General features: G+C 48.5%; 1 protein-coding gene across 1 annotated transcript in view; it reads left to right on the forward strand.

Moving 5' to 3' along the window:
• adamts17 (ADAM metallopeptidase with thrombospondin type 1 motif, 17) overlaps positions 1–17757 on the forward strand; it is an 821255-nt gene that overhangs the window by 296077 nt on the left and 507421 nt on the right. The window contains exon 7 of the mRNA XM_085968920.1: positions 11467–11572. Within this exon, the coding sequence (XP_085825046.1) occupies positions 11467–11572 (106 nt within the window). The remainder of the gene's footprint in view (positions 1–11466; positions 11573–17757) is intronic.

Consider the following 17757-nt stretch of genomic DNA (forward strand, 5'->3'; position numbering starts at 1 on the left):
AAAGCCGTGATCATCATGTGAGATTAGACTTTCTCAATGCATTCAGCACGTTTCCACAATTTACTTGACTCAGATCACTTAGCCCTCGCCACATGGGGCTGAGTATTTGCTCTATGGTCTCATCACTTCATAAAAGACCATTTTGTTATTCAATCTGCATGAATGTTAGCTGCAGAGGAAATATTGATCTGTGGGACTATATTAACATTGAAACATGCAAGATTCTGAGGGTGATTGACAGGGTCGATGCTGAGAGATTGTTTCCCCCTGGCTGGAAAGTCTAGAACGAGGGGGCAAAGTCTCAGGATAAGCGGTCGGCTAATTAGACTGAGATGAGGAGAAATTTCTTCAGAGGGTTGTGAATCTTTGAAATTCTCTGCCCCAGAGGGCTGTGGCTGCTGAGTCGTTGAGTAGATTCAAGGCTGAGATCGATAGATTTTTGGACTCTAGGGGAATCGAGGGATATGGAGATCGGGCGGGAAAGTGGAGTTGAGGTCGATGATCAGCCATGATCTTATTCAATGGCGGAGCAGGCTCGAGGGGTCAAATGGCCTACTCCTGCACTTATTTCTGAAGTTCTTATGAAATGATAAAGTGATTTGATAGAGTAGTGATGGGCCTTCAATAACCACAAAACTAGAAGTTATAGACTTAAACAAGTTGGCTTTTAATCATAAGATCAGAGCTAACATCTCAACACGCCGACTGGTTCACAGGAATGAGTCATACAGATCCTGGGATCTTTATGTAAGAGAAGTCAGGGGCGGAGCCAAGACCTGGAACCTCCCAGGTTAGTCGGGAAAGAGGAAGTGAAACTATACACAGTGGGGGAGGGTAATATACATGAGTGCAAAACGAATACAGGATCGAGACAAACAGATTTCATTACATTCACCCCTTCTATAGATTTAGTCTATCGGGGTGATGTTTCTTAAAAGTTGGTATAAGTGAGTCTGTCAGGAGGTTTTGCAGTTCTCAGTGATCGGCGCAAAGCCGGTTGGGGTGCCTCTAGGGGAGTGGATTCTGGTTCCTCCACTGTCCGGGCCTCCGCAGTGTCTTCCAGGTTATCTGCAGTGTCCTCCAGGTTAAAGTTGGGTATTGATACCTCTGGGCGTCCTGTCTCTTTGTAGTGTAGGTCTTCATCGAGTAGTCTCCCATCGTTCTCTCCGCTCCCCGGGGGAGCGAGGTCTTTTATGGAAACAGTGTCCTCTCGCCCGTCAGAGTATTCGATATAGGTGTACTGAGGGTTTGCATGGAGGAGCTGTACCTTTTCCACAAGGGGGTCCGTTTTATGGCCTCTCACGTACTTCCGCAATAGTACTGGCCCCGGAGACGTCAGCCACGCGGGTAGAGATATGCCCGAGGTGGATTTCCGGGGGAAAATGAACATCTTTTCGTGAGGGGTAGCGTTAGTGGCAGTACATAACAGAGACCTTATGGAGTGGAGCACGTCTGGGAGGACTTCCTGCCAGCGGGAGGTCGGAAGGCCTTTTGACTTTAAGGCTAACGTGACAGCCTTCCAAACAGTAGCATTCTCCCTTTCCACTTGCCCATTACCCCGGGGGTTGTAGCTAGTGGTTCTGCTAGTGGCTATCCCCTTCGAGAGCAAGAACTGGCGCAGCTCGTCACTCATGAATGACGTCCCCCTATCGCTGTGTATGTAGTTCGGCATGCCAAACATGCAGAATAGATTACAGAGACACTTGATGACCGTGGCACTGGTCATGTCTGGGCAGGGAATGGCGAAGGGGAAGCGGGAATATTCATCGATGATATTGAGGAAGTATACGTTACGGTCGGCAGAGGGAAGGGGTCCCTTGAAGTCCAGACTTAGGCGCTCGAATGGCCGTGTGGCTTTGATAAGGTGTGCACGGTCAGGCCTGTAGAAACGAGGCTTGCATTCCGCACAGATGCGGCAGGCTCTGGTCATTGCCCTGACCTCCTCGATGGAGTGGGGCAGATTGCGGGACTTTATAAAATGGTATAGTCGGGTGACCCCTGGGTGACAGAGGTCATTGTGGAGACCCTGTAATTTGTCCGTATGAATGCTGGCACACATTCCCCGCGATAGGGCGTCTGGGGGTTCATTAAGGGCTCCCGGCCTGTACATAATATCATAGTCGAACGTGGATAGTTCGATCCTCCACCTGAGTATTTTGTCATCCTTGATTTTCCCCCTTTGTTATTAAACATGAAAGCCACCGACCGCTGGTCGGTGAGCAGGGTGAAACGTTTGCCGGCTAGGTAGTGTCTCCAGTACCGCACTGCCTCCACTATAGCCTGTGCCTCCTTCTCGACAGAAGAGTGCCTGATTTCAGGTCCCTGAAGGGTTCGGGAGAAGAAGGCCACAGGTCTCCCAGCCTGATTGAGGGTCGCAGCTAAGGCAAAGTCTGACGCATCGCTTTCGACTTGAAAGGGAATGCATTCGTCCAATGCACACACTGCAGCCCTTTCAATGTCCTGTTTAATACTGGTGAAAGCCTCCCGAGCTTCAGCTGATAGTGGGAAGGACGTCGATTTAATGAGGGGTCGGGCCTTATCAGAGTAATTGGGCACCCATTGGGCATAATACAAAAAAAATCCCAGGCACCTTTTTAAAGCTTTGGGATTGTGTGGCAGGGGCAGTTCCTTTAGGGGGCGTAATCGGTCAGGGTCCGGTCCAATTACCCCATCTTCCACCACACAGCCGAGGATACAGAGACGGGTTGTGTTGAAGACACATTTGTCTTCGTTGTAGGTTAGATTCAGCTTTAGGGCAGTTTTTAAAAATCTCGCAAGATTTAGATCGTGGTCTTGCTGGTTGTGCCCGCAGATAGTGACATTGTCCAGATAGGGGTAGGTAGCTTGTAGTTTATTCTCGTCAACCATGCGGTCCATCTCACGTTGGAAGACCGAGACCCCATTTGTTACCCCGAAGGGCACTCTGAGAAAATGGTAGAGGCGCCCGTTCGCCTCGAAGGCGGTGTATGGGCGGTCCTCCGTTCTAATGGGGAGCTGGTGATACGCGGATTTGAGGTCGATAGTCGAGAAGACTCGGTATTGCGCAATCTGGTTGACCATTTCTGATATGCGGGGTAAAGGGTAGGCGTCCAACTGGGTATAAATATTAACAGTCTGGCTGTATTCAATTACCATCCGTTTCTTTTTGCTATTTTTAACTATGACTACTTGGGCACGCCACGGGCTGGTACTGCATTCAATAATGCCTTCCCGCAGGAGTCTGTCCACTTCCGCCTTGATAAAGTGTCTGTCTTCCAGACTGTACCATCTACTTTTGGTCGCTATGGGCCTACAGTTCGGAGCGAGATTAGCGAATAAAGAGGGCGGGCTGATTTTTAAGGTTGATAGGCCACAGACTGTGAGTGGCGGCTGGGACCCGCCATATGCTAGCGTGACACTTTCGTGGTGGCACTGGAAGTCTAGGCCCAAGATTACATTAACACAGAGTTCTGGCATCACGAGGAGTTTAAAATCCTTGTAGTCCGTGCCTTTTACAGTCAGTGTTACCACACAGTAGCTCAAAATGTCCGAAGTGTGGGGCTTAGCAGCCATAGCAATTCTGCTCCGTGTAGGGGTTACCGTTAATGAGTGCCGCCGTACCAGGCTAGGGTGGATAAAACTCTCGGTACTCCCACAGTCAATTAAACATTTCATTAAATTCCCGTTTACCTGTATGTCCATCATGGATTTTGTCAACGGGTGTGGCCTGGATTGATCCACCGTGATCGAAGCCACTGTTGGGCCCTGGGCGGCCGTTCAGTCGGGAAAAAATGGTGGATCCCAAGATGGCGGCCCGCACGGCACGCACGAGGCGGTGACGGAGTTGGAAATCGGATTCCCCCTGCAGACTTTGCTAAAATGCCCCTTTTTCTTACATTTGAAGCATGTAGCGTCCTTCGCTGGGCATCGTTGTCTGGGGTGCTTGGCCTGGCCGCAGAAGTAGCATTTCGGGCCTCGAGACATTGCCGCTGTATTAGGACTCCTGGGTGAACTTCTGTGTGGGGACTCCGGCGCCGTACAGCTGGTCTGAGACCTGGATGGGGAAGATGGCTGATTCCAAGATGGCGGCCCCCTCGGCGCGCACGAGGCGGTGAGGGCCGCATGGCCGGAAGAATAAGAGTCAGAGTTTTTCTGGGCCACGTCCAGCGATCGCGCAGTGGCCACTGCCTTTTTTATGTCCAGGACCCCCTTCTCCAGCAGTCTCTGCCAGATATAATTCGATTTGAGGCCCGTGATGAAGCAATCGCGGACCAATTCGTCAGAGTACGCGTTGGCCGTCACGGCCTTGCAGTTACAGTCCCGGACCAGGTCCTTTTGGCCCTGTAAGAAATCGTCCATTGATTCCTCTGGTCGCTGCCTGCGTGTAGCCAGCAGATGTCTGGCGTACACTTCGTTTACCGGCCTCTGGTATTGGGCCTTCAGGATAGTGATGGCCTCCGTGTAAGAGGTGGCGTCCCGGATGAACGAATAAATCCGATGACTTACGCGAGTAGTCAGTAGACTCAGTTTATCTACCTCGCTAGCGGATGAGGCCCCCGCGAAGAGTTCGAAGCATTTGAGCCAGTGTCCAAATTGATTTGATGCTTCAGCAGAATGTGGATCCAAGTCCAGACGCTCTGGTTTTAGGAGTCGATCCATCCTAGTATTCTTTAGTGATTAAAATTGATGGGCCTTCAATAACCACAAAACTAGAAGTTATAGACTTAAACAAGTTGGCTTTTAATCACTAAGATCAGAGCTAACATCTCAACACGCCGACTGGTTCACAGGAATGAGTCATACAGATCCTGGGGTCTTTGTGTAAGAGAAGTCAGGGGCGGAGCCAAGAGCCAAGACCTGGAACCTCCCAGGTTAGTCGGGAAAGAGGAAGTGAAACTATACACAGTGGGGGAGGGTAATATACATGAGTGCAAAACGAATACAGGATCGAGACAAACAGATTTCATTACAAGCAGGCACGGAGAAACTATTTTTTCTGGTGGGAGAATCCAGAACTGTAACTGTAACAGCAGAGGTTTGTGACGTCCTGAGTAATGCATTTCTTAATGGTGAACCAGCACGCTGAAGGCAGACCGAGGAGCCAGCTGTCCATTTGACCGCAAAGCTGCCATAGCAGCAGTGTAAGCATCACGAGCGACGTTGTGATTCCCATTGTGTGAAGGACCTCTGTCACTGGGGGCACAGCTGCAGATGCCCATGGAGTTACTATGTGCTTCACACTGGACTGCAGATAGAGGGTGAAGCATGATTACATAGATGCAGCTAGTGGCCTCCTCCAGAATCACCTCAAGGCCTTCCAGGGCGCTGAGCACCATATCAAAAGACTCCAGAAGAAAATATTGTTCAGATAGAAACCTTCTTTTAGATGCAGGATGCATGAGGTTCGAATCTCTGGACATGTAGGAAGGAAGGACATGAGTTGGTCCATTGGCCAGAAGATCACTGCTCCTCCACTGCCACCACCACATGTTCCTCCTCATTGCTGCTCTGTGATGCACTTTCTCAAATTGACTACCTCGATCCCTAGGGATTGTTGGAGCCTATAACACACGGAGTGAGGCGTGGCTGCTTCCATTTCCACGGGCAATGCAGCTGGTTTTTGGCTATAGCTACAGGAACAGAAGAGGGACATAAGAAATAACCTTCCTGTACTATCCCCATATCCCTTGATTCCCTTAATATCCAAAAATCTATCGATCTCTGTCTTGAATATACTCAACGACTGAGCCTCCACAGCCCTCTGGGTTAGAGAATTCCAAAGATTCACCACCCTCTGAGTGAAGAAATTTCTCCTCATCTCAGTCCTAAATGGTCAACCCCTTATTCTGAGACTGTGACCCCTGGTTCTCGACTCCCCAGCCAGGGGAAACATCTTCCCTGCATCTACCCTGTCAAGCCCTGTAAGAATTTTATATGTTTCAATGAGATCACCTCTCATTCTTCTAAACTCTAGGGACAATAGGCCTAGTCAACTCAATCTCTCCTCATAGGACAATCCCGCCATCCCAGGAACCAGTCTGGTGAATCTTCATTGTTAGTGTTTTCTGAGCGGCACCCTTTCAAACATAGTGTTCCAGCACACTGTCATGTTCCGAGTGTACATCAGTGAGTGAGTGGAGAAGAGATTACAAGAGAAGGATGCTAAGCTCCTGGAATTGGCATTAAAAGATCAATATAAATCCCTGTTTAATTACCTTCAATCCTGTTCTTACTGGAGATGTTATTCAAGAATCCACAGGATATTAATATAGCTTTTAGCATTAACCCAGAGAAAATTCAACCAGGAGGTGGTTTACATCAGAATAAACCCTGTCCTCGCTATGCTCTGGTACCTTTGCAATCCCTGACTGATCACAACCCAGAGAGACATCAACGTGGGGCCTTCTGCAAATTCTGGTTCCCCACCTGCCCCCCCCCAACCCCCGCCCCCCTCCCCCACCCCCACTGTGTCATTTATCAAACATCTGAGATGGCTTGTGCCTTAGACTGTAAAATATTTCTTGTTTTTATTAATATGATAAAGCTGACGTGGCAACACAATGTGATGAGGTTATATAAAAATCGCTGTGTGAAAACTGAGCCAAGCAACTCTTCAAATAGGATGTTTAGGAGACGACGTAAGTATCGGACTGTGCAGCACTCGGGAGAGTGCAGCTGGCACTTGTAATAGAGCCACCTGGTGGACTACTGATGTATATAATAATAAAGCCATATGCAGTACAGTTCTTACCAGAAGCCATGTGCTGTTGTATATATATGCTGTGTCTCAAGATATCAAAGAATTTGCGATGAGGATGCGATTGCGGATTCCCTAGCTGAAATTTTTGTCAGAGGATAATCCCGCCAACCAGCGGAGGGACTGTTAGAGGTTCTTTGTTTTGCAGAAAAACTTTAAAATCTGAGGTAAATTTCGAGCACACATGGCTGATCTGTCGACGTTGCCAGAGTCCAGATCGCCGCACCTGTGGGAATAATAGGGTGCTTGAGTGAGTTCCATCGTGACCGAGAGACCTTCAGAGCTTATGTGGAGCAACTAGAAATGTTTTTCACTGCGAATAGTATTGTCGAAGTCCCCGATGATGTAAACCGTAATCGGGCGGTTTTAGAAATGAAACAGGCTATTTTTTTGACTGAAGCAGGCCCTGAGGTGGATGAAACCCTGAAAAATGTGCTTGTTCCCGCCAAGCCGAAGGTCACGCCACTGAAGAAGATCCTAACAGCACTACAGTCCTGAGTCCCTGGAAATTGCTGAAAGTTATCATTTTGGAACACGTGATCAATTAAATGACGAGGGTATCAGTGAGTACATTGTAGCTCATTCACTCTCATTTCGGAAACTTTCAGGACCGAGCTTTGCGTGACCGCTTTGTTTGTGGGTTGAAAAATGAATGCATCAGAAGTAAATTGTTGACAACCCCATACTTGACTTTTGCCTTAGCTTGTCAGACAGCTATGTCGATGGATATGGCCGACCGATACTCCCGAGAGTTCCGCGCCATTTCCAGTCGTCAGACAACCGCGGTGAATCGGCTGCAGGCTAAAAGTAAAAGGCAGTTGGGCCCCAAGGCCTCAGCAACTGTCCAAGGTAACAGTGCAATGAAGTCGTGCTATCGGTGCCTGGGACAACACATCGCTCAAAGCTGTCCATATGTGAAGGCAGAGTGTTTCTACTGCAAGAAAACTGGGCGTCTTGCGAAGGCGTGCCAACAGAAGAGTAAACCGACTGGCAATGCTAGAAGTAGAACTCGCCAGACACTACACACCATGGCAGTGCAGCAGGACGAGGAGTTTCTGGAGATTCACGTCATCAGGAGCACGAAGGTATCTAACAGCAATTCACAAGGTATTGTCATCCAAGTAGATGTCACAGGAACCAGGATACCCATGGAAATCGACACTGGTGCATCCATGAGCGTAGCACCGGAATCACTATATCGCGACAAGTTGCGTGATTATCGACTAGAGAAATCGAAGGTAGAGCTGCGAGGCTACTCAGGAGAGCAAATCCCTGTTATAGGAAGTGTCACCATACCAGTGAAATACAAGAATCAGTGTCCGAGCTTGCCTCTCATAGTAGTGGCAGGAGACAAGCCTGCCTTGATAGGTAGAAATTGATTGGGATCACTGAAGCTGGATTGGAATGAGATTTTTTGTGTGGAAGCGAAATTTGCATCGAAAGATGACGTCATCAAGCAGTATCCAAAGGTGTTCAGTGAAACGGGCAGTCCGATCCAAGACTTCAAGGCTGGTGTCAGAGTACAGAAGGACGCAAGACCAGATAAATGCAAGCCATGTCCCGTAGCATACGCACTCAAGGAGAAAGTTCAGCAAGAACTCAAAAGATGAGAAACTGAGAACTTTATTTCTAAGGTAGATCTGAGTAATTGGGCTACACCCATTGTTGTACCTAAGTCAGATGGTAAGGTAAGGTTGTGTGGTGATTATAAGGTAACCGTGAACCAGTGTAATCTACCCAATATGTTGCTAAACGTGGAAGATTTGTTCACAACGCTGACAGGTGGCCAGATCTTTTTGAAGTTAGATCTAACAAACGCCTACCTACAACTTGAGTTAGATGGAATCCAAGTCATGCTTGACTATAAACACTCACCAAGGCCTATATCAGTTCAGTAGGCTACCATTTGGAGTGTCTTCTGCCCCCGATATATTCCAGGGGCTGATGAACCAAATTTTGCAAGGGATTGAAGGGGTAGTGTGTTATTTGGATAACATACTCATTTCAGCACCATGATGAGGCATTGAATGAAGTGCTCAAATGGCTAGAGAATCACGGGGTATGAGTGACAGCTCACAAGTGTGAGTTGTTTCAAAACTCAGTGGAGTTCTTAGGGCACAGAGTAGACAAAGATGGTTTATATCCAACCAAAGAAAGCCGGATGCAATCAGATGCATCCACTCCCAAGAATGTCTCTGAACTTCGATCATTTTTGGGTCTTTTGAATTATTACAGAAAGTTCCTTCCAAACTTGGTGACATTGTTACATCCACTGAACGAGCTGTTGAGAAAACAGGTCCCTTGGAAGTGGTCAAAAGTATGCGACACAGCATTCAAAGAGTGTAAAAGCCAGTCAGTAGAGAGTACCATGTTAGTTCACTATGATGTATCTAAGGAAATCAAGCTAGCGTGTGACGCCTCTCCGTACGGAGTTGGGGCAGTGATCTCTCATATACTAGATAGTGGGGAGGAGAGACCAATTGCTTTTGCTTCACGCACTCTCAGTGCCAGTGAGCAGAATTATGCGCAGATCGAAAGGGAAGCTTTGTCATTGATTTTTGGGGTCAAGAAGTTTCACAAATACTTGTTTGGTTGTAAGTTTACCATAGTTACTGACCATAAGCCCCTGACAGCAATCCTCCATCCAAAGTCCCCAGTTCCAACCTTAGCTGCAGCCCGAATGCAGAGATGGGCTTTGATTTTGTCAGCGTATACGTATGACATTGAGTACAGACAATCAGCTGATCACAGTAATGCTGATGCTATGTCCAGGTTGCCATCCCCACCACAAGTTACATCCAGTTAGGAAGAAGTGTTCTATTTCTCATACATTGATGATGCCAGTCACAGCTGAAGCGATTGGTAGGGCAACCAAACGTGATCCAATTATGTTAAAGGCGTATGATTACATAGCAAATGAATGGCCAAACCAGGTATCAGAGGAAGATATCCATCCATACTTTGTTCATAGGAATGAATCGTCAGTGGATAAAAATTGTATCGTGAGAAGCAAGAGTGGTTATCCCAAATAGGTTCAGGTCTAAATTGTTGGGATATCTTCATGACCAGCACCTGGGAATGTGCTTGACCAAGAGCTTTGCATGCAGTTACTTATGGTGGCCAGGTTTAGATAAAGAGATAGCGTACATAGTCAGTCAGTGTACAACATGTCAATCGGTGAGCAAGAAACCACCATCAGTACCATTACAGCCATGGAAATGGCCTCCCAGAGTGTGGCAAAGGTTACACGTAGATTTTGCTGAACTAGAGGGACAGAAATTGTTCATAGTGATAGATAGTCACTCGAAGTGGGTAAGGTGGTTCCGATGTGGATAATATCAACAAGCAAAACACAAGACAATTTGCAAAGATTGTTTTCTTCATATGGCCACCCAGAAGAAATTGTGTCTGATAATGGTCCACAATTTTGTTCAGAAGGGTTCACACAGTTCATGAGCAGGAACGGTGTGAAACATACCAAAGTTCCACCGTACCACCCTGCTTCAAATGATGCAGCAGAGCGCACAGTACAAATTGTCAAACGTGCCCTCATCAAGCAAATGTTGGATCCAAATCCAAAGAAACGTCAGTTGTCGTTGGACCACAAACTGGCAAATTTTCTGATTATCTATCGGAATACTCCTCATACCACTACTGGTAGAAAACCAGCAGAGTCGTTTCTCAAACGATAGCCACGGACCAGGTTCTCGTCGTTAAAGCCAAACTTGGCAGTCCGTAAAAGAGAAACAATCAAGGCAGAAAGAGAGTCATGATAAAGGTAGAGTTAGAGAGAGGAGTGTGAAGTTGAACCAGAAGGTTAGAGTGAAGAACCATCACCATAAATGGTTAAAGTGGTTACCAGGAAGAGTAGTGAAGATACATGGCCCTCGCACATATTTGGTCAAGATGTTTGATCATGGAAAGGTTAGGTTTGTTCACATTGATCATATCTTACCTACAGATGTGGAAGGAGTTGAAAGCCAGGATGATTCAATTTATTCTGACGAGTCTTGTTACAAGTAGAGTACCAGTAGCAAATCCTACATCAGACGTACCAGAAACAAGTCCGAGACAAAGTCAGAATTTAAGTCTGAGCCCGAGTCAGGCAGACAAACAGTCTGAAAGTGTAGAGAGTCCAAATGTAGATCAAGGTCAGCCCTGGGAGAAAAATTCTCCACAGGCTCAGCCTAGAATGAGTCAAAGTCCTACAACAAGATCTGAAAATTCTGTTCAAGAAAGAAGGTATCCTCTTTGAAACAGAAAACCAGTGGTTAAGTTTAATCTGTAAATATGGAAAATAAGTTCATACCTTTTGTTTGTGTTACAGAATTCTATAGTAGAATTTGGAAACATAAAATGAGTTCCATTTGAGAAATGTATACTAAGAGTTGTGTATACCATGCAAGTGATATACAATGATTATTTGATTCACTTCTTCAATAAGGAGGGAGAAGTGTAATAGCGCCACCTGGTGGACCACTGATGTATATAATAATAAAGCCATGTGCAGTACAGTTCTTACCAGAAGCCATGTTGTGCTGTTGTGTATATATGCTGTGTCCCAAGATATCTCCGCACTGAGCCCTGCCTGTGTTACATATTCTGAGTGGAGCCTGCCTGCTGCTCCTCACTGTTACATTTTTGATCATGAAGTACAAAAACAGGTTTACTTTAAAACCGTTTTAACCTCCAGTTATTTAATCACTGTCCAATTTGGGATTCTCCCACAGGAATCGCATACCTCGGAGGAGCATGCAGTGCGAAGCGCAAGTGTGTGCTTGCTGAAGATAATGGCCTCAACCTGGCCTTCACCATTGCCCACGAACTGGGTCACAAGTACGTTAATACCGAGGGCTCGATAAACCTTCCGTAATGGGCTATCATATATTAAAAATTCTTTATATTTGTTAAGATGTAAAGATCATTAATTTAAATATATCTGAATTCCCAGATATTTGTTACATGTTTTGCAGGATGAAGATTAAGAGTTTTCACTTTAGTGTCTGATTGTTGGTTCCAGCTTTAAGTTCCTTCTGATAAGCAGTACAGACATGATGGAGGCAATGTTATACGGACCGCGCTGTATCGGAGACAGTGTTACACAGGCCATGGTGTGACTGAGGCTGTGTTACACGGGCCGTGGTGTGACTGAGACTGTGTTACACGGGCCGTGGTGTGACTGAGGCCGTGTTACACGGGCCGTGGTCTGTTACACGGGCCATGGCGTGACGGAGACAGTGTTACACGGGCCGTGGTGTGACGGAGACAGTGTTACACGGGCCATGGTGTGACGGAGACAGTGTTACACGGGCTGTGGTGTGACGGAGACAGTGTTACACGGGCCGTGTGTGACGGAGACTGTGTTACACGGGCCGTGGTGTGACTGAGCCCGTGTTACACGGGCCGTGGTGTGACGGAGACAGTGTTACACGGGCCGTGGTGTGACGGAGGCTGTGTTACACGGGCCGTGGTGTGACGGAGACGGTGTTACACGGGCCGTGGTGTGACGGAGACGGTGTTACACGGGCCGTGGTGTGACGGAGACGGTGTTACACGGGCCGTGGTGTGACGGAGACGGTGTTACACGGGCCGTGGTGTGACGGAGACGGTGTTACACGGGCCGTGGTGTGACGGAAGCGGTGTTACACGGGCCGTGGTGTGACGGAGACTGTGTTACACGGGCCGTGTGTGACGGAGGCGGTGTTACACGGGCCGTGTGTGACGGAAGTGGTGTTACACGGGCCGTGTGTGACGGAGACTGTGTTACACGGGCCGTGTGTGACGGAGGCGGTGTTACACGGGCCGTGTGTGACGGAGACGGTGTTACACGGGCCGTGGTGTGACGGAGACGGTGTACACGGGCCGTGGTGTGACGGAGACGGTGTTACACGGGCCGTGTGTGACGGAGACGGTGTTACACGGGCCGTGGTGTGACGGAGACGGTGTTACACGGGCCGTGTGTGACGGAGACCGTGTTACACGGGCCGGGGTGTGACGGAGACGGTGTTACACGGGCCGTGTGTGACGGAGACCGTGTTACACGGGCCGGGGTGTGACGGAGACGGCGTTACACGGGCCGCGGTGTGACGGAGACGGCGTTACACGGGCCGCGGTGTGACGGAGACGGCGTTACACGGGCCGCGGTGTGACGGAGACGGCGTTACACGGGCCGCGGTGTGACGGAGACGGCGTTACACGGGCCGCGGTGTGACGGAGACGGCGTTACACGGGCCGCGGTGTGACGGAGACGGCGTTACACGGGCCGCGGTGTGACGGAGACGGCGTTACACGGGCCGCGGTGTGACGGAGACGGCGTTACACGGGCCGCGGTGTGACGGAGACGGCGTTACACGGGCCGCGGTGTGACGGAGTCGGCGTTACACGGGCCGCGGTGTGACGGAGACGGCGTTACACGGGCCGCGGTGTGACGGAGACGGCGTTACACGGGCCGCGGTGTGACGGAGACGGCGTTACACGGGCCGCGGTGTGACGGAGACACGGGCCGCGGCGTGACGGAGACGGCGTTACACGGGCCGCGGTGTGACGGAGACGGCGTTACACGGGCCGCGGTGTGACGGAGACGGCGTTACACGGGCCGCGGTGTGACGGAGACGGCGTTACACGGGCCGTGTGTGACGGAGACCGTGTTACACGGGCCGCGGTGTGACGGAGGCCGTGTTACACGGACCGCGGTGTGACTGAGGCCGTGTTACACAGGCCGTGTTACACGGGCCGCGGTGTGACGGAGACAGTGTTACACGGACCGCGGTGTGACTGAGGCCGTGTTACACGGACCGCGGTGTGACTGAGGCTGTGTTACACGGGCCGCGGTGTGACTGAGGCTGTGTTACACGGGCCGTGGTGTGACGGAGGCCGTGTTATATGGCTCATGACGAGACTGAATTTAAAGCAAGACAGAAAAAATTTGCATTTATATTGTCCCTTCGCAAAGCACTTTACAGGCTATGAAGTATTTTTTGAAAAGTGGTCACTGTTGTAATGTAGGAAATGTGTCAGCAATTTGTGCACAGCAAGCTCCCACAAACAGCAATACGATCAGCTGTTGAACTGTTTTTGGTGGTGTTTGTTGAATGTTAAATGCTGTGGGACCTTCTACATCCATCTCAGGAGGCCTTGGCTTAACATCTCATCTGAAAGACCGCGGGGTCGATTTTTACCCGACCTGCGAGGTGGAATCAGAGGGAGGGCCGTTAGAAACGAGCAAGTTACTTACCCGCTCAGATCCTGAATGTTTACGATGTTATCCTGCAGGGTCCTGCAGGTGGATGAGGCAGGCGAGAGCGTTAAAAATTTATGCAAATCTAGGTCCTATTGCGTGAATGGTATTTTGACCGGGACTGAGCAGGGAAACCATCGCAGCTCTGCCCCTTGGCAAAATCAGGCCTGCAGACAGCAGAGGCCCTTCGGGTAAATCTAGAACTTTTCTTTGGGGGGCAGGAGTGCTCTTTTGGGCCCCACAAAGAAAGTTGTGGCCTTCCCCCACCCCCCCCCCTTTCTTCTGCGAGATCCTCCCCCCTGTCCTCCCGTTAGCCCCTCCACCCCCTGCGAGACGGTGGCGATATATAGCATTGGAGAAGCCTGAAGGTAGTTGGATAATGAATGTTGAAGGCTGTAGGAGATGGAGCATAGTCGCTGAATGGGATTTCTGTTAATTATCGGAATGGGCAGATGGAGCTCAAAGGTCTTTTCTGCTCCTGTAAATTCAAATGTTCGCAATACTTTACAATAAAAACAGAACGTTGGAAATTCACAGGGTCTGCCAAGTTTGCAAAGAAAGAGGAATGTTGTCCAGATGCTTGCTGACCTGTTTCCGATTCCCGGCACTTACAGGTTTTCTCCTATTTGTGCTTTCTGCTTTGCACTGGGGCTGACTTTGGTCTCCCAGTGTCGAAAGGGAGGTGGGCAAGTGAAATTACAGCTGCCAGTTGAGTTGGGGGTGGGTGCTGATGACCTGCGACCCGCCTGACGTTCCTGGTCACCCCCCAGCATGAGGCGGGCAACCTACCAGCGCAAAAGACAATCACAATCGGCCGCTCCCTGATTAGGGGCAGGAAATGCTATAGGTTCTTGAGAGCTTTTAGCAGCTTAAAGTGGATGTGTATTCTTTCTGGCCAAAGCGTCAGGAGAGGGGCATTCTGGAGTAATGTTACAGGACTAGTCATCCAGTGGCCTGTGTAATGATCAATAACATGTCATTCTATAGTGAACACTAGGTGGAGCCGTAGAGCTGTGTAGAGCTGTATATAAGACTACACTACCCAGCTGTATGCATATTAAGACTACATTACCCATGAGGCACTAGGCTACCCAGAAGGCAGCAGTCAAGATGGCGGCCTCTACAGATACTGTACCTAGTCCACATGTGCTCAATAAAAGTGTCTAGCAAAAGCTAGCTGTGTTCATAATAAGAATGTCTATTTATTAATGAACATAAGATGGTACCAGGCTGGTGAAGATCTGCTGAAAATTGTCAAAAGCGACATGGAGAATTTGAAGCCACCAGAGCGTTTGAAACTCACAGGAAACATCGACTACAATTGGCAGACTCTTAAACAACAATTCAAACTCTACATTGCAGCCATCGGATTCGGTACGAAGCCAGACGCAAGGAAGATAGCGTTGCTGCTTACGGTTGCAGGCCCACAGGCGATAGAGGTATTTAATACATTTGTATTTAATCCAGAGGAGAACAGAGAAAAATTAGAAGATGTGCTAAAAAAAATTGATGCACATTGCTCTCCCAAAAAGAATGAGACCTATGAAAGATACATGTTCTGTTCAAGGACACAGCAGCAAAATGAGACTTTTGATAGCTTTATAACTGATCTGAAACTGAAAGCACAGACATGTAATTTCTCTGAGCTGAAATCATCCTGTTCGTGACACCAGAGCACTAACAAAAGTGTTACTGATATTATCTTTATTGTTTTCTTGAAAGTTGATTGATATTGGTTTTGTTAAACCTCAAAGAAAGGGGGATGTAATGATCAATAACATGTCATTCTATAGTGAACACTAGGTGGAGCCGTAGAGCTGTATATAAGACTACACTACCCAGCTGTATGCATATTAAGACTACATTACCCATGAAGCACTAGGCTACCCACAAGGCAACAGTCAAGATGGAAGCCTCTACAGATACAGTACCTAGTCCACATGTGCTCAATAAAAGTGTCTAGCAAAAGCTCGCTGTGTTCATAATAAGAATGTCTATTTATTAATGAACATAAGAGACTGGACTAATAATCCGGACAAGAGTTCAAATCCCACCACGGCAGTTCGCGAATTTAAATAAAAAGCTAGAATCAGTAATGGTGACCATGAAACTACCGGATTGTTGTAAAAACCCATCTGGTTCACTAATGTCCTTTAGGGAAGGAAATCTGCCGTCCTTACCCGGTCTGGCCGATATGTGACTCCAGACCCACAGCAATGTGGTTGACTCTTTAACTGCCCTTTGAAATGACCTAGCCAGCGACGCCCAATAATAAAAAAAAAAGTTTGTGTGAGGAGAGAAGTCCTCTTCTCCTCGGATGGTCAGTGGGTTGCAAGGTGAGTTGGTGAACTGGCTTGGCAAAGAGGTGCAACAACATCAATGTAAACAGCATTAACACCAGGACTTGGCTGCAGTGCAGCAAGAACTGTAATGACCTCAGCAGGAATGCCAAGGTAAGACTCCCCTCCACTATCCTTCTCTCTCTCTTTCTGCTCGACTCTTCATGACACTTCTTTCTCTATTGCACACTCTATCCATCCATTCTCTGCTTCTTGGGGTTGCCCATAAGCCAGCAGGAATTCACTGTACCTCCTTACCCTCAAAAGCTGCTAATTTTCTCATAACTGCTTCTCCCTTTTGGCCAAGCTTGCTGCTTCCTCCTGTCACCATGCAGATTGTGGTAAGCTGGCTCATGCATGGCGAGGGTTGAAAGCCCAGGGAAAATACTTATCTCTTCTATTCTTTAGTGGTGGAAGCTACTACACAACTGAAGTGAGACGATCAGCATAGAGAGTGGTCCTGCTACTCTAAAACACTGACCGCCACGGACCAGGTCATCATTGACATCTTGGGATGAGACACTACAGTTGTCTTTGGAGAAGGCAAAGTTGGAGTCATAGTTTCACAGCAGGGTCTTTGTACATCAATATCTTCCCTTCCTGCTTAACCCCTTAACTCAACTGTTGCTCATCTCCTGAACATGCTAACCCGGCAGGCAAAGTGATGCCGTCGATACTACATCCTAATGCTTATCCTTCTCCCTTTTTTCTAGCTCGATCAGCAGACTCGAAAGCTCGTGCCAGGCAGAGTGAAAATGAAAGCCTTGATAATAATGCACTGTCACTTGCTCTTTCCATGCCATGCACTTGCACAGAAAGGAGCATCCCATGTGACGGATAGTGAGTTCGAGGGGACGGTACTGGGGGATTCACTGAGCACTGGGCAGGCGCAGTTGGAGGTGGCAAAGAAGGTGAAGGCAAGAGCTAATTGGAGGGTCAGCTCATGTCCTAGTTCTGTTGAAGGGGTCAGAGATGCAGACTTTGGGGAACCAACATTTAAAAGGTCTGATTTATGCACACAAGCAAGTTTTGAAGAATTTGGACTTCCAATAGCCTGATCCACCTAAACAGATTGCTCCAGGATCAGATGGGACGAGCACATGGTGCAATCTCCAAAAGTGGTGCGTCTTACAATGCGCCCCTGGGCTGAGACCTATCAAGAAAGTCCAGGCAACAGGCTGGCACAGTGGTTCCACTACTGGCCTTTCACTACTGGGACCTGGGTTCAGTTATAGTCCAGGCTGGTGGCATGAACGTCTTCTCTGTCTGCTGCCTGTGAGGGCCCTGCGAGTTTAGGCAGCTTCAGTCCAGTCCTGCATCGGCCTATAGCGCATAGCTGGCAACATCACTCCGAGCTGGTGTTAGGAGCAGGACTTCAAGGGTGGTAATCACTAGATTGGTGCCTCAGCCACGTGCTAGAATAGGGAAGGACAGGAAAATTAGGG

Source organism: Somniosus microcephalus, chromosome 27 (assembly GCF_052327205.1).
Source record: "Somniosus microcephalus isolate GS21.2 chromosome 27, FLI_Smic_1.0, whole genome shotgun sequence".
NCBI classification, from domain to species: domain Eukaryota; kingdom Metazoa; phylum Chordata; class Chondrichthyes; order Squaliformes; family Somniosidae; genus Somniosus; species Somniosus microcephalus.